Source organism: Pogoniulus pusillus, chromosome 27 (genome assembly GCF_015220805.1).
Source record: "Pogoniulus pusillus isolate bPogPus1 chromosome 27, bPogPus1.pri, whole genome shotgun sequence".
NCBI lineage: Eukaryota > Metazoa > Chordata > Aves > Piciformes > Lybiidae > Pogoniulus > Pogoniulus pusillus.
Window position 1 is genome coordinate 19,648,573 of NC_087290.1, and position 25,044 is coordinate 19,673,616.

Sequence of the window (25,044 nt, forward strand, 5' to 3'; positions counted from 1 at the left end):
CGCAGGTTCACTCTGGTCTCACCGCATGCTGTTCCTTACGGCTTAGCCAGACCCTGTCGGTGTGAACCGGGCGCCGTGCTGTAAACGCCTCTGCTCCTGGCCAGGGAGAGAGACTCCAGCGGCTCTGACCAGCTTGTGCAGGGGGCAGCACAGGTTTGCTAATGGCTGCAGAGAGGGGAGTAAAACACAAAGGCTTTTCTAATTGTTTGATTAATTCTGGCTATTAAGACCAGTATCATAGAATCTCAGGGTGGTAGGGGTTGGAAGGGACCTCTGGAGATCACCTAGTCCAACCCCCCTGCCAAAACAGGACCACCTAGGGCAGGCCACACAGGAATACATCCAGGCGGGTTTGGAAAGTCTCCAGAGAAGGAGACCCCAAAATCTTTCTGGGAAGCCTGCTGCAGGGCTCCATCATTCTCACAGTAAAGAAGTCTTTCCTCATGTGGAGGTGGAATTTCCTGTGCTCCAGCGTATGTCCATTGCCCCTCGTCCTATCACAGGGCACCACTGCAAAGAGCCTGGCCCCTTCTTCTTGACACCCACCCTTCAGACGTTCGTAAACACTGATCAGATCCCCCCTCAGTCTTCTCTTCTCCAGACTAAACAGCCCCAGGGCTCTCGGCCTAAGGCAGTGTTCCAGTCTCTTCATCATCATCCTTGTGGCCCTCTGTCAGACTTTCTCTATGTCCAGGTCCCTCTTGAAGTGGTGAGTTCAAATAAACATCCCCACCCCCCCCCCAAAAAAAAAGAACAACAAACAAATAAAAGCTCTCAGAATAAAATCCCAATGTTCAAAGTCTGAACTCCAAAGTCACACTGAGCACCATTCCTGCCTTTCCCCCTGCACTACACAACTCTCTATGGCAGTAGCACAACTCAGCCCAGCATACTTCAAGAGTCATAGTAATGCCACAGGAACCACTCTGCCAGCCAATGCCACTCAGGCACAACATAGACTTATTCCTAACTCTAGTAGTCTGACTGAACCCCATGGAGGATAAAAATGCTGCACCTCCCATCAGACAAGGGAATTGTTCCCTGGGATATGCCGCTGCAGTACAGTCCCACTGCCTGTCCCAGCACTGAGCAGGCCAACAGCAGCTGCACTTCTGCTCTTATACTCAAACCCACCATAGTTATGAAACATTTCAAATGTAACGTTCAGTCTAGCCTATGATGAAGGCTAACAAAACCCTTTTCTTGTAAGGTGCAAGTTCAATGGCTCATGCCACACTGCCAACTTCCAACATGCCAGGAAAATCAGTCACCTACTTACATCAATACTCAAACTGCCCAAAGAGGCAAAGTCCACCTTTTGAAGTTCACCTTTTTATTCCTTTCCTTCTAAGGACAGAAGTACACGAAGTCTTTGGGTCTAAAATGGTATCTTTGAGTTTGTAGCTTTGAATTTCGAGACAGTTCCAATTGACAAGAAGACACAGGAAAATACATGATCAGAAAACATGCTTTATTGATCATTTCAGAAGTCATCCTCCGAGTCATAAACCTCTACTGTTTGCTGTGGCCGCTGAACACCAATTATTAAATCTACTGAGAGCAGCTCTGTAACACAGTGAAGAACTGAAAGCACTAACTGGTATTTGCAATACACTGATTCTAAACCCTTCTCGTTCACAGACAGGGGCTGATTATTCCCAAGTCCATTTATGGTTTTGAGGTAGAATGTGGTGAAGCCATTTCGTTCTGTTGTCCTGTGCAGGGATTTGGGGATACTTAGCAAAGCATCAGCAACTACCTTAGATATGACAGTTAGCTCTGACTGCTGAAGCTGTTTTGCATAGCACTGAATGTAATAATGTAACAGGATTTCAAAGTAGCCTCCCACTGGCAAAATTGATCCTGCTTCTATGAGGGAACTGGAATGATTCTGTGGAATACTGCCACAATTCCTTCCCATTCTAAATGAAACTACACTGTGACCTGGCTTCTCTAGGGCTTCGCCAACACCTAGGTGTCCATGAGCAGTGCCTCTATTAGCATCATGTGCTGCTGAGGCAGTCGTTCCATAGTCCTCTGGACTGACCAGAAGTGAATCACTTTCATAGTTCTCGTGCATGCCACCTGGATGCTCCCATTTGGCACAGAGTTTCTGTACCTGTCTTGAAGAGTCATCTGCTGCAGTGGCAACACTGACTGCTTTGATACGTGACATTTGCAAGTCTGTTTGCACAGAGGTTAGATTTTCACTTCCCTGCAAATCAGGGTCCCCATGTGCCTTCAGTTGATGTTCAGGAATCGGATCAGTGTTACAAGAAGTATTTTGGATTACAAGTTGCTTATGAACAGCTGAGGAATGGCAACTGCCAACCTCCAAGGCTTTGTTCTGGCTTTCCCCTCCTGGTTTGCATTCATCCCTCCGATCAACTGTTTTAAATAGCTGCTGCAGCATCGTAAACACCCCTTGTACAGCCGCAGCGTGTTGCTCAGTAACACCACCGACTGGCCCGCACAGAATTAGGGAGTGGGGCTGAAAGGCACAGACACCAGGCAAGCCAATGTGAACACGTCTCTCTGAGCCGAGAAGCAAGGGCTGGCAAAACGTTACCATTGTGGTGTCAACGATTTCTCCGTCTAGGTTAGCAGTCAAAGGTGAGTAAGGTGAGACCCCTGTGATTTCACAGATAAGAGTCATTTCTTCTGTCGATAAGCACTCCACCACTGATATACCGTGTAATTTTGCATAGTAGATAACTACTTCATCTTGTTTTACACTCGACAGTAACAGCTTAATGTTGTTGCTCTGCAAGTGTTGCACTACAGCTTCTGTTCTCCTCGTGATCCAGCACAGGGATGCCTGATACTGACCCTCTGAGTCTATAACAAACTCGACTCCGGGGGTGGGGAGAGCAGGCCGGAGGGGCTCAGTGACGAGCACAGCTCGTAAGTCCCCTTCTGCCGGACAATAGGCCGCGAAGTCCCTGCGAAGGACGAGACCGGGCAAGACCCTGGACGTCGCCACAGGAAGGCCGACCACGGCGGTGTGTAGATCCGCGAAGCGGCGGCTGAGGAGGCGCAGCAGCTGCGGGTCGGGGGCGGCAGCCGCGGCGCAGCGCCGCAAGTACTCGCAGCTCAGCCGCGCCAGGCACCGCCGCTCGCCGGGCCCCAGCCGGCCGCTCAGGTAGGCCTCCACTAGCGCCTCCAGGGCGCCCGCCTCAGCCTCCCACCCGGGCAGAACCGACGTCAGGTGCCGCCGCAAGCCCTGCGCCACGGCCCGCTCCAGCACCTGCGTCTCGAAGGTCCGCAGTGCCTGCCTCAGGCCGCCGCCGCCGCCTGAGATCCGCAAGCCACCCAGCACACCGGCCAGCAGCACCACGAAGGTCTTGGCGCCGTCCCCCGTCGCGGCGCGGTGGCTGCAGGCAGCGGCCACCATCACCCTGCGGGCAGAAAGGCGATTAGACGGAGCCGCGGCCCGCCCCGGCCGGCCCGCCCCCGGTCCGTCGCGGTACCTGGCCGAGTGCGGCCGCAGGCTGAGGGCTCGCAGCAGCACCCGCCCGTCCCGCGTCAGCAGCACCTCGCCAGTGGGCCGCACCAGCAGCGCCCGCCCGCCCCGCGGCCCCAGGGCGCCGCGCACCGCGCCCGCCAGCGCCGCCGCCTCCTGCTCCAAGCGTGCCAGCTGCGGCCGCCGCGCCATGGGGCCATGTGCCATGGGGCCGCTGTGCCATGGCAACCGTCGCCGACTCCGCTCGTCACAGGCCGCGGCGCGCAGGCGTCACTGGCGGCGCCGGGCGCACGGCTGCGGGGGAAGCGGCGCCGCGCTGCGGGCGGCCGTGCGGGAGCGGGCGCGGCTCGCTGAGCTGCGCGGGGTGAGGACTAATGCTGCCGCTTGGCCAAGCGGCTGGCCGAGGCAGAGGCTGTGGGTGCCGCAGCTCTGTGGCAGAGGGCAGCGACACGGAAGGAGGCTCCTGCCCTCCGTCCTCAGCCGGCCTCACACTAAGGAGAAAAAGCCGAGACAGTCCCTGGGGTTATTGTTTCGTTACGGCCTTGTGTGTAACACCACAAACAAAGCATCGCTGCTGCACTGTACCGAACACCAGAAATACTCCACTCGGGGCACACCAGCCAGAAGAAGGAATAATTTAATGTGTTTTAATAGTTAGGGCTTCACCCCTGGAGACTGACGAAGCAGGAAAGTTAGTTTCCAAACACAAAAGCCCTCACAAAAGTCAGATGTTACATATGGCACAAAGTTGACACATCTTTACATGTCTCAGAAGAGCAAGAAAGCCCTCCAGAACCCCATCCAGAAGGCACTGTTTACAATACTTGAATTCATCCACTCGGTTTTATGATTCGAGGACACCCTTGAAATAACAAACTTAGAGGTGTACAGACTCCCGGGTATGCTGTTTACAGAGTGGTGAAGAAACTTCCCTTAAGAAACTACAAAACATGAGACCCAAAGTCTGTTTCATAAACACCATTCTAGCAGAAAAAGAAACATCTACAAACAAATCCCAAAGGCACACGACGGCAGCGAATGAAAACGAAAGGGAGGAAACCACCGCTACACCTGCAGTGCTTCACCAGATCGAACCGGGGCGGGCAAACAACCAGACTGCAGCCTCATCAAGTAATGTCAGCTCCTTAAAAGGAATCTCCACGCGAAAAGCAAGAGGCATCCGGTACTGCTGCAGCTGATACCTGCTGCAGTTCACACGGCATGTTTCCTTTTCCTGGCCTGGGGTTACCTGTTCCTACCTATGCAAATGGCAAATTAAAGGCTTCGAGTGCATTCGAAACAAAACCAAGCAACAAACCAACAAAAAGACATGGCAGCAAACTCCGAAAACATCTTCTGTACAGGAACAACAGATAAGATCTGCAGATCAGAGGTGAAAACAAGTGCTGCTTTAAACTTGGAAAACTAGGAGGCCACAGCCCTCGAGCATCTGCAACTGCACAATGTTTAGAACTGTGGGCAGAGTTCGCAATATTCAAAACCAGCTAACGTGGTGGTTAAACAGGACACTGGTGACGCATGAAAGAAAAGGCTTCGTGCATGCCTCTGCCCAGCTGTACTGTAAAAATCAGGCAAGAGATTTCTTTGCTGTCTCACAGGAAGGAATGGCATACGAGAGCATACAAGGTGCTCGCCGTGCTTGTCAGCTTGAGCCAGCCAACTGCTTTGCTCACACAGGCAGTTCCACATTTCAGAAAGCTTTATCATAGCTCTCACCTTCCTGGCCCATCACTACATTCACTTCCACAACTGAACTGAACTTAAAAATGTAAGCTGAGAACAAGCACAAGCATTTGGTCTTGCTCTGTTCAAGTCTTCCGCTTGCCTTGAGCTGAGCATGAATTTTGGGTGGAGATTATCTGGCCCAGGCCATTGCCAGCGAGCTGGCTGGAGCCAATCTGCAGTGACTGCTCTGCACTCTGTATAAAGACAGCTGCAGGCTCTGTTAGTGACTGACCTTGAAGCATGAAAGGGACAACGGATGGCTCTAGGTATAAGGAAGACAAAAGCTTTTAACTGACAAGTCAAGAGTTTCAGCACCACAAATGTAGCAGAGTATTGTTTCAGGAGACTGAAGTTATTGCCCAAATCGTCACTCATTTCCTCCTGTATTACTGTCATGTACAGAGTACATTTAAAGTCTTGTAATGGATCTTAAGACAGGTGAAGCCTTGACAGCTGACTGTGATAATGAATGGCCAAGGTTCATGCTGAGAATATTAGTGCTATAATATTCTCCTTTCTTTATGCCATTTGATACATAGACAATGACTTCAGTTTCTGGTTAGAGAGGAGACTTAGGGTTTGTTTTTTTCTCCCACCACAGGGACTTGCACAAATTTTACCTCATCAGCTGTAGATATAACAGAAGTCCAACCAAATTTGGTCTTGCCCACATATACAAGATAACTCTGGTTAAGGTACTATGTTCCAGAAAATTATTCAGGACCAAGCTAGGCTAATAGGAAGCTGTAAGAATTTGAAGTTGATTGCTTTAAGTAATAAACATGCACGTTGCTGAGGCCCAAAGTACAAGAAAGGGAGGAGCATGAAGGTATCAGCCACAGGAATATATGAACTGGACCAACAAAGTGTTCTCACTAGTTCTGGTGAGGATGATGCAGAACAGGAAGACTGATCACCTGGAGATCAGGGAGGCTGGCCAAGGCAGAGGGGTAAACAGGCCATGGCAAAAAGCTACAGCTGACCTCAGAACTGCTCTGCTGCTCAGGAGCTTCTGAAAACAGCCTTGGCTGCCCTCTGCGTTGTCCTACTCATCATGTTACAGCCCCTTTGACTTGGTACACCTGACTGGCAGAAAGAATTCATCAGATAAACACTGGCACTGCACTGTTTTGTTGGGCTCTTACAAGTTCTGTTCATGCATACACTGCTTCAAATTAAACCGTTAGAAACGCTGGTTTTGAACTGAAACTTAGGCTTCACAGTAACTTCTGTGGCTACAGCATAATGAGCAGGTGCATCTGTGTGTTCTGTTCATGAATGCTATGTGAGTTTCACCCTCAGCTCTTCTGGCATGCTGTAAGCCATCCCAGTTTCCAAAGACTCCCTCCTTGCAAACACAAAAGCTTTCACTTGCAAGTGAACTCACGGTGGTGCCTGAATTCTGTTGTACACTGCCTACCTTTGGGGAGGTTCAGCACAAGCTACATCTTTGCATCTTCAAGACATTCTGTTTCAGAAGGCAGAGTCCTGGCATCAGCAGTTTGTCTGCTTGCTGTCAGACATGTCCACACACAGACGTGAACTCACAGCTGTAGATATATCAAGGCTTACAGACATATCATAAAGCCTTAACTTTTGTGAGAGAGTGGACCAAGACAGCAGCCTGTCAGGTGCTGCACTACTGCAAACATGCTCTGTACAGTAGATGCAGGAATGTTTTTATGAAGAATCTGAAGTTTTAAAACTAGAAAGATAAAACTGCTGGCTCTCGAGCCGTGACAGTAATGCAGGGTCCAAAACAAATCCCGGGCGTTGCGTTGCAGAATTCCCAGAGGCTTCAGGCTCTTTACCTGCCAATTTCCAACACTTATGGCCTCTGTATAATAAGGTATTTGTCTGACCTTAAACGAAACTTTACTTCCAAACACCCACTGCCATTTACAAAAACCGTGGCTACTCCAGAAGTTCCTTTGTTACCGACGTGGTAAGTTTAAAGGTACCAAGGATTGCTCATTTCTCACTCTCACAGCCTACCTACAGGCTCTGACCTCTGAAGGTTTAAGTCATCTGTTCTGTGGTACAGCATATGACATAACAAAATCCAGAAGGCTGATGTCTTGTGTCTGTGAGACAGAGGCACACACCAGGAGCAAGAGCAGACTGGCACTTAGACAACTCTTCCTTCAGCTGGGTAGACAGGAGCATGGTTCTGAGCCGTGGACGCTGCTACAGGGCTCTGTCAGATACTATTGCATCATTTAAAGTCCAACTGAAAACATGGTCCCCAGGAACAGTTTGATCATTCCAGTTCAGAAAGGCCCTTGTTCGGACTTTCTATTTGAACAGGAAGTTAATGATAAGCTGTAGCAGAACCACAAGTAAAATGAAGACATAGTGCTTGAACTGCAGGAAGGGGTAGTCCGTGGGAGGTGAGTTAGAAGTGACTCTGTTCCGTAGAGCCATGATGTCCCTGCAAGACAGAAAATGCTGCTCTGTGAATAATGGCCCAGACAACTGGCATTCTCTAGGATGTCAAGGCTCTCCACAGAAGAGAAGAAAACACATTTTTGGAAGAACACTCTGAAACATCAATAAGCAATCACCATTTGGGAAAAGGGGGAGTTAACAGACATCAAGGCTCTAGGGCTGAAAGATACACATCAGCCTCCGCACGAACAGACACCAGAAAAAGCAGTATTCTCTAAACCATTTTAAAGCATTTTGCCTGGTGCTACCTCTTAATGTCTTCTTGTGTTTCCTTTATAGATTCAATGGCACTCTGTAGTTCACCAAGGTCTGCTCCCTTTTTCCTTATTCTGGTGTTATGCTTCAGAAGTTGTGCTAGGAGGAGAAAGTCAGATGCAATTGACAGAAGCAACAAGTCAGAACAGGAGCAAAACACAAATAATGAACTAAAGTGGCTGAACAATGGGGAGAAAGTTTTCTAACTAAGTTCCTATTGAAAACTTTATTTCAGTCAGCAATAGCACAGAAAGACAGCAAGTTACGTGCTTGAAATGCCTAACACGAGTCAGTGTGCTGGTTTATTTCTGCAAGCATTAATCAACAGCAAAAAATCTGTCTCCTGGCTACAGACTGGTCTGCAAATTAAACAATTCACCTTGCTTCAAGAAATAAATGAAGTTTCCAAACATTTCCTCCCCCCCAGACGCTCAGTACGTGCACCACTTCAGCCTGCCTACATACCTCCTCACGTCTGAAAGGACACTTGCAGTGACAGCCATGAGCCATTTGGCTCCTGCTGTTCACCCTGGACAGCACTGCACAAACACTGAGTGAGAGCAGCCGGCGCGGCTGCAGAGCTGTGCTGCTCCGCCCAATAAGTTTGCTCACTCTGTGTGCAAATGATCTTGTCCTACCCTCACTGCCAGAGGAGTCCTGGTTATCAGGCTCTGGAGAGGAGAAGCCACACTCTCCTTTCTTCTGACTGGCTGGCTTTCGCTTGATTTTGGGAACGCTGACCTGCAATCAACAAACTCGAGTTACTTCCAGAGAGCCAGGACTGTAACAAACCAGCACATTTAAGAGTAACAGTTAATGGCACAAATATCTGACACCAGACCATGACAGCTTTTTGAGTAGATAAGCAGGATGAAGTTTGTGCATCTTTCCATTCAACTGAACAGTTCCCGGGAATGTGAACACTGAATTCACAGATTCACAGAATGAGTTAGGTTGGAAGGGACCTCAAAGCTCATCCAGTTCCAACCCCCCACCATAGCAGGGACACCTCCCACTAGAACAGGTTGCTCATCCAACCCAGCCTTCAACACCTCCATGGAGGGGGCTCCTCACTGTTTAGATTTCTCCCTAACATCTAGTCTAAATCTACCATCTCTTCCCAGCTTTCTTGAAGGCCCCTTTCAGGTACTGGAAGGCCACTATAAGGTCTCCCTGGTGGCTTCTCTGGGTTGAATAGCCCCAGCTCTCCCCAGCTGTCCCCACAGAGGAAGTTCTCCAGCCCTCTGATCATTTGTGTGGCCTCCTCTGGACCCACTCCAGCAGCTCCTTGTCCCTCTATACTGGGGGCACCCAGAATGAGAGGGGGAGAGTTGCCTCCCTTGTCCTGCTGCATATTTTCTATTCCCATTCCAGCAAGTCATCTCTGCTACTCAGGATGCAGCACAGAGGTGGAAGACTATGGCCTGGGCAAGCTACATTGTTGTAGGCTAGCAATTGCACTTCCCATTGCTCCCACTGCTTTGATGACCTTTAAACACACAAAGTCCCTGGACCTTGCTGCAGGAGCTAAAGGAGCTGGAACATACCATGGGTGTCCGATGCCGCACTTTGGTCTGGATGGTGCCATCCTTCTCAAATTGGATCATATCGTTCAGAGGGTCCCACGGTCTGGTACTGGACAGGGTGAATACAGATGATTAATACCACAGCAGCCTAAATATCCAATACCTTCCTGCTCAGAAGGAACTCTCTATGAATAGGTTAAAGCTAGGTAGATGTCAGACAAAATAAGCAATGGACCTTTGGCCCACCTCTAACCTGAAGGGCCAAGAGAGACAAAACAAACTTCATGTCCGGGTCAGACCCTCAGCTAGCCTGAGTGCAACTGTTGCACTAACCCACATGATGACTTTATCTGGCTAGTGATATGTACTTATCAGACATGGAGGAGTTTGCTGCTTATTTTGCTGATTGCAGTGTTATTATAACTAGAGGGAAACCAGAGGATTTAAAACACATGAAACTATTTTGGACTGCTTTTTCCTTTGCAAGGATGGCTAGGAAGGAGAGGCTCAGAATCAGTTACCTCAATCTTCCTTTCACCTGAGAGCCGTTAATGGTAATCAAGACTGGTTTCAAGAGGCACTAATGAGCTGCACACAGTTTTCTTACTTTTTCCAGAATGCTTTTCCAAGTACAGGTTGCTGTAGAATTAAACAACAAAGGCAAAAGAGACACAGCTCACTGGAGAAGAGCAAGCAGCCAAAGGCAAGGACTGACACTCCCACTGACTACAGACTCTTCAGGACAGAAACCATGCATGAGGATGGTTCTGATACACAGCTTTAGTGAGAGTAGATTAAGCGTGGATTTCCTCTTATCTCCTCCTGGATGCCTTTAAACATGTTTGTAGCTGTTTCAGCTGTTGTGAATATAGGCCTGCATTTACATCTTAGCTTAATCTGTCTTGAATTAAATGCCACCTAAGGTAACTGGGTAAGAACTAGGCACTGCTCACCCAAAGGTCTTCTGTATATGTAATCCAGATGCCTAAATCCATAATCCAGATACCTTAAATGCCACAGCTCACTGAACACTTATTTCACAGCAATCATAAAAGACTGCTCTCTGTGTGGCCCAGGTGGCAAGCTGGCACAATGTTTGTGGAAGGACAGAACTTCCCTCCAGGGACTGCTTACAGCATAGACTGCTTTCTAGCATGCAGGAGAATGTCTGCAGCACATGCTTGCACCATGAGGCCTCAAGAAAACGAGAAACCACACACGTTACACCAGACAGGCTATCCCTTGCAGCTTTACAGCCAAACAGATTGTAAGTGCAGTGCCTTTCCTGATGGTTTTAGGCAGAGTTCAACAGTATGGGCAGTCAGTTCAGTTGGACCCATCCCAGCTCTTCCAGCAGAAGAGGTATCACCACCACTAGAAAGTGCAAGAGAGGATGCACCACAGAGCTTTTAGTCTAGTTTGGGAATTCCCTACTGAAGGATGCTTTGTGTGGTAAAAGTCTGCATGGACTTCCAAGGAAATCAAGGAAAAAGATGCAGAAGAAATCTTCTGAGAGCTGCTAAATACACAGAATCCCTGCCTTGTATTCCGGGAAACCTCCAAGTTGCAAATGTGCTGGAGACGTGAAAAGTGTTCAGGATTCCTGTACTCCTCTCCACACACACACTTAGGCCACTGCCCCAACACTGCCCTCTCTGTACAGAAAGGTTAAAGGTTCCCAAGTGTAGCCACAGGGATATACTTCCAGCTTCAATGGTTTCAGAATTCCTTAACTCAGAGATGATCCAACTCATCTTTGGATACTTTCCAGAAGTGTACTGGGTATTGTAAAAGAAGCAGGAGAATGTGAGCATCCTGTGAAAACCTCCACTAGCAAAGGACCCAGCTCCAAGGTGACTCTTGCAAGAGCAGGTGAGGACGGAGTATGTATTCCAGCAGTTGGAGGGGAAGCTTCATCTTCTGATCCAGATCATCTCACAGAGAGCTTCAGAGACAACTCCTATGCACAGGGAGTACCCGACAGCTGAGCTGTTTGGTGTCAGCATTAACCACTGCTGTAAACCTGCTCTTCCCAGAGTTACTCTAACAGGCAGCAAGCACAGGCTTTTCTGGTTGTTGTGCCCATATGTACCATATTTGACAGTCTGGGAAAATTGGTGTACCCACTTTGGTCAGCCTCAGAGGTCAAAAAAGGAGCACAATGCACCCCAGAGTGCCATGCCAAAGAAACACCAGATCATAACACACATTTGTTGCAACACACTTTGCCTTTTCAACATGACATAGCAACAACAACATCCTCTCTTTGGTGAGAGCTAAAAATATTAAAGTAGCATTTATGCACTTCATGAGTTTGAAGTCATCTCTCTCTCTCTATACATATGTATACCCTTCTGCTCCTGAAACTGTAGGACAAGGCCCAGTGACACTGCAGGTATTTAACAAACCCTCCTGGCTACAAATACTCTGGGACTCACTCAGCATATTTGTAGTGCCACTCTCCAGTGGCCGGATCCTGATCGAACAATTTGCAGGTCCACTCTTCACCCTTAAGCTTCCTCTCTTTGGCACTCCTTCTCTGAGCTTCTTCCAGAACGTATTTCTCTTGAGTAGCTTCTGTCTGGTCTTTATTATTTATTGCTCTTGTCACTTGTTGCCAAAGCCTGACAAAGGAGCAATAGAGTTGAAATAACAGCAGAAATAGCAGCAAAAAAAAAAAAAAGCAGAAATAAAATAACTGCAGCAATAACTGCAAACATTTCTTTAGTGATAGGCTAAGTAAAGGGGTCAACTCCAACAGAATACTGCTATGCTGTAACAGAAGCCTTTTCTACATGTCCACCCAGAACCTCCATGGCTGTAAGGTCTGTAAACAACAATCTGGTACTTAATAGTGTTACCTTCTTGGTTTACAGACCTGAATCAGCAAAGATGGGGAGGCAAGAAAACATATCTTACTTCTGATTTGTTCTGTTTTCACACCATAACATTTACTACTTTGGAGATTATCAGTGGTATTTAGTTGAAAGAATTACACACAGTTCCAAAGAGAACTTACTTCTCTGACTCAAAGTCGTCTTGCTCTTCAAACTTCACTGTGTACCTAGGTAACCTGTGCTGCTTGATGTCCAGTGTCGGGTTCCAGAATGTCTCTGAAACATCTGTCTTCTTCTCAGTAATGGTAACTTCACTGTCCTGTAGCATACACACTTCAGTTACCTTCACCATGATCATCTCAAAGGGACAAATTAGCAACAAAGGTAGGAACTAGCATTTGGGTTGTGAAGAGGATTTCTTTTCTTGTGGACGTGCAGTTAATAATAATTAGACATGATAACCTGAAAATTCAGTTTCTGAACCTGTGCTGGTTGTAACTTGGAACAGAAACACAGTGGCCAGAGCCCAGCACTGCCAGTGTCATCTCATCACAACTGGAACACATCTAACATTTCATCTCAGTGCTATGGAGCATCATTACGGCACCCACACAGGCACTACAACCACTTCTTACACTGAAATCTCTTTTTGTCACTAAGTACTCAAACATACACAAACTTTCCCACCCTTTTACAGATGAAACCACCACTGTGTTGGTTCTGCACTTCCTTGAGAACTAACCAGAAACACCTTCTGTGACAGCCGTACTAAGTAAAGCTTCAGTCTTATTTGTACCTAAGTGCCGTTTTCACCTGTCCCCACTATCAGCCAGAGTTCATGAAATAATCACTTGCTACTTACCCAGTGACCTTCCAAAAGAGCCAGAACTTCTTTGCCAAGCTTAATTTTCCCTGATATTTGGTTAACGCTGTCATTGTTACCCAAAAAAGGCTGCAAACCAAAAAGAAATGCTCTCGTCTTTATTTTAGTAGCAAATTACTTTTGCACTGATGTTTATGGGTAAGGGAAAAAAATGAATTTATGAATTTGAGGTAAACAGCCTTGATGGCTTTCCATAAAGTAACTGCTGCCTACTCAGTGCCCACAGCAAGACGAAAACCCCAGAAAGTTGTTCTCTCATGCTGCAGCCTCTGGAAGGAGCTGCTGGGCACAATCAGTGCCTAAGAAATGGAAAGTAATGGAGAGAAGAGAGGCACAGTGAGGTCCCGGAGGACGGAGCCGTTCCTGAAGCTCATTTCACCTCTCCGCCAGGGATTGTTTGTTTCTGGAGATTAACTCTTGCAGAAGCATCGACAAAGGGACTGATAGGGATTTCCTTTGGCCTTTTTGATGGTTTGCACATACATCCCATGTGCCTAAGAGGCAAAATACCAATTAACACAGCCTCCTAACACAGGTTTCCTTTAGGGGTTCAGTCGAGTACATTCCCCCTCTCTACATGCATGCTTCCCAGCAACTCTTTGTTCAGCTTTAAATCTGTTTCTGTCTCAAAGATGTCAAATGCATTTTTCAGAAGTGCAAGTCATCTACAAGTGGTTCAGAAACCTTCACTTAGCTTTGTCACTGGGGAGGTGCTCCTGCAGCATCCACAATTGCCAAAAATAGTCCACATGAACTACTGCTTAGCAGAGGACATTAGGCTGATACCAGTGTTTGCCTTTGCATCATCTTTATTCAAGGCATGAGTAGCAACTTAAGTTTCCCAGGATGGAAGAAGAAAACTGAGTCTGAGTTCTTTTCCAAGATATCTCCAGGAGTTTTACAAGTCCCTGAACTCTTGTAGAGAATTAAAAATCACCAGGGTGTATTTGTAGCAACACACAAAGTACTTCACCACTGGTCAGATTACTGAACACTTCTGTCCTCACATCTTTCTAGGCACACGCTGCTGACACTGCTGGAGAAATCAGAAGCCACTGCTTTCTCCTCACAAGAGATGGCCTTCATATGCATACAATTAGCAATGCTTGCTTCTGTTACCATCAGAGATGAAGACAGGACTGCAAATTTCAGTCAAAACCTTTGGCCCCAGAAGAACACATTAAGAAAAGAGATAACAATATAATCACTATTGCTAGATGAACACAGCTGGACACACGGCAGTTCACTGAAAATCCCTTCCAAACAGCCAATTCCACAGTAATTCAAATCCTATTTAAGAAGTGATCTAATAAATGTATTTTTAAATTATCATTATGCTCATGCCCCTTCTTGTGCCTGTTCACAGCATTTGCCAACCTTAAGTTTGAATTCAATCGTTGCACTGTAGCCAGTCTTCTCACAGGTGATGTTGACTGTTCCCCCAAGCTCTAAGGTCATTGTGCCATAAAGAATTCCTGCAACAGGAAAAAACAGCTTCAACAAAACAGATCGATGAACGTTTACACCCCGAGAAGACAAAAGAGAGGGTCTTTGGGCACAGTGCCTAGAACAGACATGCTGGTGCCAGAGGTAAAAACTCATCTTTTCAGATGACCTTTCATAACAAGCACCTTCTTTCTACCAAGCAAAGCAACCCAGACAGCCCATTACAGGTAAGCACAACCCCCCTTTTATTAAGGCACATATTTGGCAGCATACGCTGCTGGTCCTAGCAAGAGTGGGATTTAGTCTTGTTGCAGATGTCTGCAAGACAGAAGCTTCTGAGGTTCATGCAGGAAAGTAACTCTACAACAGGGAGCGAAGGAAACCTTCACTTGAACAGAATCACTGAGCACAGCAGGACCACAAGTGCAGATGATCATGGACAAGCAACTGAAGACAATACTGATGACCTCTCCAGGACAGGCTGACGAGGCTGAGTACACTTCCTCTGCCATAATCACCATATGGCCCTCTGCAGTCTGGGGCTTGAAACACCAAATAGGTTTTACATGCACTGGATGCATGTGCAAATATATTTTACCCCTGTGCAGATCCTCCTTCCCTGCCTGTTCTGCCTTTCTCCCCCTCTCTCTGCTTTATTGCTCACATCAGTTCTCCTTCCTCCAGCCTGACTTGAATGTACACATCTTTTTTAATTGTTAAATATTACTTCAGTCACCAAAGCCATAAAAAAACCCCAACAGATTATTAAAAACAGCCATGACCAATGCAAAGATTAGAGGCTACCAAATTAATGCCACATCAGAGCACACTGCTAATACATCTTAAATTACAAAAATACAAATTAGAGTTGCTGACTGTAAGGCTTCTGAGAGGGAATTTCCAGAGAATAGGTAGATAAAACTTAATAAGTAACAGTATAAAAATCAGCAGTTCTGCAGTGGATTTTGTGCTGCCTCTGACTATTCAGAAAGCTTTACAAAATACTTCTTTCCCATGGGGAACTTACAGACGAATGGTCACGTTTTGCACCCAGATCACGGTGAGGTGTTAACACCACCCTGCTTTTTAGGCCTACAGTGGAAAAATACTGAAAAAGATCAATCTGTTCTTCCAGAAAGGCAACTCAAACAGTAAATTACTGCCCTGTGATGACAATAGTGCTATACATGCTCTCACTGTTCATGAAGAGTCCTCTGTGCTGCACAGCAGCTTAGTGCTGCAGTAACACACACATTTTTCTCCTGCTGAGATGGAAGGCAGCCTAGGGCCACTGCCAGTGTTGTCACTCTGCAGGTGACAAGCTGGAACCCAACACAGCATGCTCTTTGGAATAAACTTCTCTTCTCTTAACTTAGCCACCCAGAGAACAAAAAAGTCCCACTACCTTTACAGTGAGCGTAGGGCATGGTCATGACATAATCTTCTCCCCTGTTCAGGAATGTTAGCCGTCCCTCTCCATCTAGTATGGCAGACAATGAATTCCCTGCAACACAAGGACAGAAGATTCACCTCTCCTGTCTTGCAAGACAGCAGGCAGCGTTCCCCAGCAGCTGAGCCAGGCGGAGCAGCCGCGCGCACAGCACGGCAGCCACCGCGCAACACACTCTCTCCAATTAACAACTAAGATGCTGCAAAAGCAGAAATCAAACCCCCGAAGCCCAGCAGCAGAAACCTCCTAAAGAAGCAATAATGCAACAATCAAAATCCTGACTCTTCTAACAGCCTTCTCTTACCCACGACTCACTTGCACAGATTTTACACTCCTCACAAAGGTGCCCCCGAGAGCCCCACAGTACTTACCATAGAATTTGGATTTGGCCAGAATGCTACCACTGAGGCAAAACCCATCCTTGCGGTTGCTAACGTAGAAGGCAGATATTGGAGGATGATGTGACACCTGTTGGAAACAGCCACGTGTTTGGTAAACAGACAGGAGAAGAACACACAGAGTAGTGCAACCATCGAGCTAGTGGGGACGGAATACACAACGCAAGCTGCACATAACAAAACACAGTTATGTGTGAAGCGTGACCACAGCCCTTGCAGGACCATCCAGCAAACACTGAACTGCATGAGCTAAGAAAAATAACACCTGACTGTTACTGGTGGAAAAGGGATCACAACTCATAAAATGGTAGGGGATGGAAGTGACCTCTGGAAATCATCTAGTCCATCCTGCTCTAGATCAAGTTGCACAGGAACATGTCAAGGTGGGTTTTGAAAGTCTCCAGAGAAGGAGACTCCACAGCCTCTCTAGGCAGCATGTTCCAGTGCTCCCACACCCTTAAAGAAGTTTCCCTTTAAGAAACCTCCTGTGCTCTGGTTTGTACTTGGTGCCCCTCATCCTATTGTTTGCCACCACAGAGAAGAGCCCAGCCCCATCCTCATGACCTCCACCTTTTAGATAGTTATATACATTGATAAGATCTCCCCTCAGTCTTCTCTTTTCTGGACTAAATGAGTCCCAGGTCTCTCAGCCTCTCCTTGTAAGAGAGATGCTCCCAGCCCTAACCATCATGGCCCTCTGCTAGACTCTGTCCAGTGGTTCCCTGTCCCTTGGACTGGGGAGCCCAGAAACAGACACAGTACTCCAGGTCTGGCCTCACCAGGGCAGAGTAGAGGGGGAGAAGAACCTTCCTTGACCTGCTGGCCATGCTCTTCTTAATGCAGCCCAGGGTACCACTGGCTGCCTTGGCCACAAGAGCACATTGCTGGCTCATGGGGAACTTGTAGTCCACCAGCACTCCCAGGTCCTGTTACCAGCAGGTCAACCTCAAATCTGCCTGGGTGGACTCTAAACTTGCTCTTGTCAAATCTGACAAGGCTAAATGCTGGAACCACATTTCTCTCTGTCTCTAGGACTCACTTACTAGAGCTGTAAAACCACAGCAGCTGCGCTCACCCGGTTAAGCTTCTGGACTAGCAGGCACATACTGGAGTGCACTGCCTGACGCCACACAGGGCTTGGCTGGTGCATGCATGCTGCACAGTTACTTTCATTTAGGAGCACTTTCCAGTGCTTGCAGCTACCTGCTCAGCTATATAAAACGTCTTGCTGTTGGTCCTCGGATGGATCCACATGCAGCGGAAGGTCTCCCCGAGGATAGGATTGTAGGGCTTTTTCAGTCCCTAGGCAGAAAGGAAAAGACAGTGACCAGACCATGCAGCCACGGGACTCACAAAGACACAATCACTGTTGCTGAACATCAGACATAAATGGAAAGAGAAACCAATCCTAACACACATGCTGCAGCACGCTGTACTTCACTGCATCAGTTGAACACTATGCTCACTCTCTTCATTCTAAGGAACCCAGCACAGATTTAATACATCTGCACCTACTGCAGGTTACAGATAAAGACAAACAGAACAGAAGATTCTACTTTGCAGCACAGTTGTGACAGATTTTTTGTATGAAGTATTTTCTACCTTCAACACTGCTTCCCACCAAGATGACCACGCAGAGTATTTAGAGTAAAGCTACATGCGGTAGTGAAAATATTATCTTCCTACTGCAGCATGTTATCAGTGAAGAATGCCAGAAATAGAACTGACTCAACCTTATCATACAGTGTTTAGTTCAACTTCTACTGCAAGGGAAGGAGTGAATGAACACAGCCTGCTCTAAGCACGTCCAGGGACCAAGAAGCTCCATGATGCACCTCTGTAAACACTGAAAACTTAACCTTGCTTTTAAGAACTGCAGAACAAAGATTTTCAAACAGAAAGTTACACCCCTAAGCCCTCAGACTAGACACAAGACAAAACAAGGTGAGAAAGGACACCTTTGGCTTTTTGTAGAATCCTGACAGGTACCACTTCACTACTTTTTTCATGCGGTTGTAAGCATTCTCCTCCAGAGCAGCTCTGCGAAACAAGCACACCACACAGGTCAGACAGCACTGTCCCAGGTACAATACAGCTACCCACTGTGATGTGTCTCAAACCTAGGAGCTGACTGAACCAAGCTGTCATGACTTCCAGTACTGTAAAATGTTCAGCCTGATACTGCAAATTCAAAGGTTTCAAATAATTGTCTGAAAACAGAAAGCAAACCACAATTCAGAAATGGTATTTCTGTGACTCTCTTCCCTGTGTTCTGTTCCACTGAAGTTCTCCCATGTACGAGAGTACTTCAGAGAAGTGGCCTGCTCAAGCGCCCACCACCCAGCTCATTCACACACCCCACACCAGCATGCTCCCACTGAGTAATATTCTCTTTTACAGGCTGTATTAGCTACGTTTGAGCAGGCAGTTAGAAATCTGGATGGAACTTAACAATGGATTAAAAAGGCTATTTTAAATATGCCTCCTACAGAAAACAATATTAAAGTAATTCTGAGGATTCCTCTCACCAGTCTCCAACAGCTAAATCAGAACCAACTGCAACACAACTGCTCTTAAATTACTAAGAGGGGCCAGACTTCAGGATGTGCCACACAGGCTCTCAGGCCGTTAGTTCTCTGCAAAGGAGGATGTCTGATGACTGACAGATCATCAACTGACCATCCAGACTCTAAAAAGCCTACACTGCTGCTTAAGCAGCCTGGATCCAATGTTTCAGTATACACTGCTACCCATTTCAGTTTAGAAAGATGAGAAGAATGGAACCCAGAGATGGGATTGACTCACTCAGACAGAAAGTCTGCATGGTAGTAGTAATCAGACAACTTGTCCAGGAAAGAACGAGGTTCCAAGATAAACGTAGGCAGCACAACCTTGGACAAGTCCATTCCTGGTCGCACTTGCTTCAGTAGTGTCCAGATCAGGCTTTTGTTTTCTTCTGACACTACCTCTGTCTGAGCAGCCTCCCCTGCCTAGGATGAACAACAAACTGCTTATAGAAAGGAGAAAAAACAATCCTCCAGCAGACAGGCTGACACAGTCAAAGGACGACACGTGAATAGCAAATGGGTAATTCCAGTCAACCACTTGGAGAAGCTGAAGCAAGTACGGCAGACAAATCCAGCTTCTCTAAACATACATCCAGTGCATCTTTAATGAAGTACTCAAACCTGCATTTGCTTTCATCAGCCCTAGCCCAGAGAAACTGGAGGCAGAATGTTTAGAAATCCTGCCTTAGTCCTTCCCTAGGTACCACATACATGAACCTGTTACCACATGCAGGACTTGTATAGCAAAGGGCCTCTCATTCATTCCACTGACTTTCCCCCAACATCAAAGCTGTCTTATTTGTGCTCCCCACTGGCTTGACCAGTCAACACTCTTAGTGATTTCCTTAATGAAGACCACTGCTCAGGGACAAGTGAGCAAAACCAGCAGCCACACTCGATGTGTTCCTTTCTGACCAAGAGGGGAGATTCTTCCTTGCAGTTTCTGAACTCAAAAGCAAAGGTTGTAAGCAAAACATCGCTCTTCCCAGAGCAGTTCTGAAACACATACTCAAGAACTTATTGCCAATTTAAACTCCTTGACTTTTCCTAAACTACTATTCCTGCTGGAAACAAAAGTAGAAAGCAATAAAGCACCAAGTATTTGTGTCGCATGGGTATGAAAATGATCTCATAGTTAGTGCTCGAGCAGAAACAGGAGATCGGTGACAAAGCTCACTTCAATTTCTGTACAGCAAGTAATGCATACAAATTCCTGCCATGTTTGCCTGTGCTGATACAGAAGACAACCTGCAGAAGTGGAATGGCAGCGCTGGGGCACTGTATGTATTAGAAGGGAAGGTGACACCAGAAACACAGCAGGCCTCCCGCTGAACTCTGCAGACCCAACAGCTGCTTAGCTCAGCTCCCCTTGCAGCAGAAAAGCAGGTGCCAGCTTGCACTGGAACCTTCCACTCAAAAAGTTCCAGTTGAAGGAGAATCCATCAGTAACTTAATAAAAAACAAGTAGAAGTAACTGCAGAAGGAGAGGCAGACACGGCCCTTTCAAACTGGGCACTTTTGTCTGAGCAACGTTCCAGAAAACCTCACCCCCTTGGTTATACTCTGGGACACAAGCACGGGAGCGGCAAAGCACAGCACCACACGGGTGGACAGAACTCTTCCCCCCATTGTCGGTGAAAATACAAAAGCCAGTGCAGCTTCCACTCTTAGAACATCAGCTGTCTATGGGGTAGCTGCCTGCTCACTACCTCGACAACACTTTTACCTCCCCAAGTTCTTCATGGCTCTGCTCTACGTAAGTAGTTTCCCTGATGTTGACGGGCTCCAGGTCGACGTAAGAATCATCCTGCCGCTCCGACGTGTCGCTGTCGCTCTCCTCGCTTTTCCCCAAGCCGTCATTATCAGACTCCTCATGGTCATTTTCCTTATCAGATTTGTCAGAGTACACATCTTGATCTTTAAAGTGCTGCCTCTCAATTTCACTGTCATTTAACCTACAAAAAAGAAAGGTCAACTGACTCCCCAGTTTCACACGGTCATTTTGTGTTTGCAAGCCAGGCTCTCAATAAAACGCACACTGGAACTGCCAAGGAGGGTGAAACCAGCTGGGAACGCCCAGAGCGTGCTCTTCTCACAGACCTGCCTAGCCTGCCAAGCTCACAGCACTTCCATTGGAAAGAATACTATCAGCATAGCTCCACTAGACCCCAGTGGCCTTCTAATCCAGCTGCCTGGCTGCCTCACAGCTGACCAACAGTTAAAGCATATTTTTAAGGGCACTGTCCAACTGTCTCTTTGACAGTGACAGGCTAGGGGCCTGGAAAGTCATTGCTCTCACACCTGTGGTCTTCCAACTTGCAGGCTTGGACAGCCCAAGGCCTGTTAGCAGTATTAAAGACTAGGCAAAAAGCTCCACGCTGCATGTCTGGTTTGTCTTGATCTCTGCTTTTCAAGTGATCATCTTCCATGAGTCTTGGTCCAGTGTTTTCCTTGGACCTCCTCTCGATAGTAAATACTTTAAAATCTAGCTCTCAGCTGAAGCTAAACTTTCTTCTCCCTCTCCTGCCAACTCCATCAAAACTGGGCCTGCAGGTTTTGTTGCTTACACAGTTCAGCACACAGAACACTTTGAGAATATGCTATATCCAAAGATCTACTTAATTAAACTGTTAGTCTTAATTAGACTTCACAGTTGTATCTAGTTGGAGCGACTGTAATCTGGGCCAGCCACTGATTTTCAATTACTATTCAGCAGGACAGATCTTCAGTTGAATTGTACACAGTAGCTGTATTGTTTCCAGGAGATAACAGCAGCTAAGCTTGCTTGGTCATCTGCATAGGGCCTGGGGTCTGGACCACGAGAAACACTTTGTCTTTTCTGAGCTTCTCTCAGGACTATGCTAGACATTCTTTCCAGTCCAGATCCTGTCTCCAGTACAGACAGGTACTCTTTGCAGCAGAAGAAAATCCGTGCCCACTCTGAAAAGACCGATGGGCAGCTGAACCTTCATATGTGGGAGGGACTATTTCAAACCAATTTACCTTCACCTGAAAGTATATCAAGTCAGAAGATGACTGAGAGGAACTCTGCACAGCACAAGCTTCAAACTCAAGGATTTCAAATAAAGGACTAAATCTTTTCTATTTTCTAGTGTGTCTCAGTGGCAGAGTCGCTGTGTTTGAAAACACCATTCACTCAGCATGCTTGCTTAATTATGTACTGCTACAAAAGATTATGCTCCCAAAAATCCATCTGAAAGTATCTACTGAAATACACAGGGAGTTACTCGACCACCCAGACCCTAGTTACCAGGTGAAACCAGACAACTTCAATTTCTGTGCATTTAATTTAATAGAACAGGGTGGCTGAATCATCATTCATCCACCTGATGACTCCAAGCTGAGGCATGCCAAAGTCCTTTAAAGAATGATGGGATTATTAATTAAATTAATTATTTTTATTTATTTATATTTAGGAACAAGTTCTTTACCATGAGAATAGTGGAATACTAGAAGAGGTTGCCCAGGGAGATGGATTGGGCCCCATCCCTGTAGATATTCAAGGCGAGGCTGGACAGATCTCTGGGCAGCCTGATCTAGTTGAGGATGTCCCTGCTGACTGGAGAGGGACTTGGACTTGATGATCTTTGGAGGTCCCTTCCAACGCAAACTATTCTATAACTCTATCATTCTATATTCACATATGCCAACTTCTGTCACGTGTACTAAACTTATTTTCATGTGAAGCTAACAAGACTAAGTTCAGGATGCAAAAACCCCAGGAACAACTTAACCAAGTACTTCCACTGACTGCTGTGATACCCCACTCTGAATTCCTTGAGCCAAAGCTTCCTCCGTATCGGCTATGCTTGAAAAGATTTTGTTTGTTTGTTTTATCCACATACATTGCAAGCCACAGTGCAAATAAGGCACATGAAGAGAAATCAGGAGCAGAAAGAAATGTGACCTTAGAAAAGAGATTTTCCCTGTGGAGAAGTTACCCATGCAAGGCTCTGCTAAAGGGCAGTAAAGAATTCACTTACGGTAAGTTCTCTCCACTGTGCAAGTTGTTAGCCCGGAGCAGGCCATAGAGAGAGACTTGAGTAGTGTCTGCTGCAGAGTTCAAGTCATGCTCCTTGCCTTCTCTAATCATGGTACGCTTAAGCAGACTGGAACATTTCAGTGCCAGCTCCAAAGCATCCATCCAACACCTGCCTAAAGACAAGTTCACTGTTAGACTGAGACAAAGGGTTTGACTGACCTGTACAACTTCCATTCCCTAAGTTCACAATATTTTGGGGTTTGCTTATGTTGCCTTTGAAGAAACACTTTGGAGCCAACTCGTGTCACCTGCACTGGATTTTATCACCTTAAGACCACCTCACAACTACCCAGCTCTGGTACAAAGCTTGCTTCAGGTAAAGCAAAGTAATCATTCTCCAATACAGAAGGCACGAAGCCCTGTTTCTGAAGCCTGCAGAGCTATACTTAGCCAGTGAAAGTAAAGAGGCTGCTAAAAAGGTTTCCATGTTGTAACGTTTGCAGATGGTTGCACTGACCTCGACCACCACCTTCCCAGTAATGAGGGCGTTAGAAAACTTCTAATGGAACTTCTACTACTAGAACTCTGTGCAACTGCTGCAGTCATCACACACAGCTGTTTCACTAGAAACGATGCCCACAGCAGCACTTTAGAAAGGAACTTACTTGAGTGTTTTGAGATATGTTAATACAGGGAAATCTGAAATATCCCCTTCCTCCCTTTCTACCCAGCCAAAACAAGGCAGCTTGAAGGAGTTCTTCCAGCCAAAATTTTCCTTTAACACCCAAAGAAAACTACTAGTACCAAGACAATTGAAAGCACCAAGGGAGACACGTAAGAGCAATGAAACTACCGCCACAGTGCTATCACAGACATGGGAAGATCACTGAAGCACTCCAAAATAACCAATAGCTGCCAGTGCAGAAAAGACACAGGTATCTGCTTACCATCTGATTCTGAGGCAGCTCGGATGATCAAGTAACTGCTGGGCAATGGCTGAGTTATAGAGCCAACTGCTTCGCCTTTGGGACCCTTGAAACACACAAAACAAGCAACAGTCTCAGGTATTTTAGTTCAGTGCTACAGTTTATCCTTCAGTGCAGTAACAAGATGGCACACTGCAGGGCTATTTACGGTCACTCAGCAACATCCAATGAAGACATGAATGGAAAGGTGGACAGCCCTCTTTTACTGAATTTTGTCTTCAAAGACTGCTCTAAGTATAGCTCCCAACCCATCCCACTTTAAAAAGAATGGTCTTTGGGATTCAAATAATTTTGGGTGGTGATTTTTTTTGTAAATCAGACTTGGCACAGGAACTTGCAAATGTTCTGCTGATGCTACTTATAGCAAGAGGACAAAAGCATCAAGAAGAATGCCACGGAGAATTCATCCCCACTGTCTGGGGATTCCTGCAGAGGGGTGTAGAACAGTCTCAAGGGACAAGCTACTCCTCTTCATCACATTATTTCAGCCTGTGAGGTAAGACTGACAGCAGGCAAAACAAAAGAGGTCTGTGGGGTGGTTTAAGATTTGCAACAAATGCTGCCTAGCAGAAGTCCCTACACTTTCAGAGCATCTGGCTCTTCCCTTTCCAGTCCCATTCGTCCTGGGTCAGAGCAAAGCTTCCCTTCAATTCCTACAAGGATGCTACAGTTCATTGAGCAGGCACTAGGGCAAGCCAAACTCTTGCAGAGAACAGGAAGGCTTGTCAGTGATACACTTTATGCGTATTTTACACAGCAACATATTTGGTGTCTTTGCAGCATCCTAAACTCCAGAACTGCACGATTTTTGCCTGTCTCCAGGAGACAGATGAGCCAATTGATAAGGAAATAACTCCTCACACCCAAACAGTGTACTGCTACAGAAACCCACCCGTCCTCTCCATTCCTCCTGCTCCTTCACCCTCTCCACTACTTCACACAATATTTAAGTGCCTGAGGGCTTGACATTTAAATAAGAAAAAAAACTCAAGATGATGCCCTGGCCCATGAGAAGCATTTAGATGCTTGAGTCTCT

At 46.6% G+C, this 25,044-nt stretch overlaps 2 protein-coding genes across 9 annotated transcripts in view; both read right to left on the bottom strand.

The window, feature by feature from the left end:
* Nucleotides 1-1,450: 1,450 nt before the first annotated feature.
* BBS10 (Bardet-Biedl syndrome 10) lies at nt 1,451-3,655 on the bottom strand. Its single transcript, XM_064166255.1, has 2 exons — nt 3,471-3,655; nt 1,451-3,398 (listed from the first exon to the last, which is right to left on the bottom strand). Exons 1-2 carry the CDS (start codon nt 3,653-3,655, stop codon nt 1,484-1,486), a joined length of 2,100 nt encoding a protein of 699 aa, XP_064022325.1. The 3' UTR covers nt 1,451-1,483.
* Nucleotides 3,656-4,084: 429 nt separating this feature from the next.
* OSBPL8 (oxysterol binding protein like 8) overlaps nt 4,085-25,044 on the bottom strand; it is a 79,895-nt gene continuing 58,935 nt past the window's right edge. For all 8 annotated transcript variants that reach the window (XM_064166662.1, XM_064166658.1, XM_064166654.1 and 5 more), the window contains 16 exons: nt 23,970-24,054; nt 23,024-23,195; nt 20,746-20,974; nt 19,258-19,442; nt 18,411-18,492; nt 17,656-17,754; nt 16,426-16,522; nt 16,010-16,108; nt 14,536-14,633; nt 13,138-13,227; nt 12,458-12,594; nt 11,877-12,062; nt 9,460-9,547; nt 8,551-8,653; nt 7,906-8,011; nt 4,085-7,640 (listed from right to left, as the gene is read on the bottom strand). In XM_064166662.1, the coding sequence (XP_064022732.1) occupies nt 7,505-7,640; nt 7,906-8,011; nt 8,551-8,653; nt 9,460-9,547; nt 11,877-12,062; nt 12,458-12,594; nt 13,138-13,227; nt 14,536-14,633; nt 16,010-16,108; nt 16,426-16,522; nt 17,656-17,754; nt 18,411-18,492; nt 19,258-19,442; nt 20,746-20,974; nt 23,024-23,195; nt 23,970-24,054 (1,992 nt within the window). In that variant the 3' untranslated portion in view covers nt 4,085-7,504. The remainder of the gene's footprint in view (nt 7,641-7,905; nt 8,012-8,550; nt 8,654-9,459; nt 9,548-11,876; nt 12,063-12,457; nt 12,595-13,137; nt 13,228-14,535; nt 14,634-16,009; nt 16,109-16,425; nt 16,523-17,655; nt 17,755-18,410; nt 18,493-19,257; nt 19,443-20,745; nt 20,975-23,023; nt 23,196-23,969; nt 24,055-25,044) is intronic.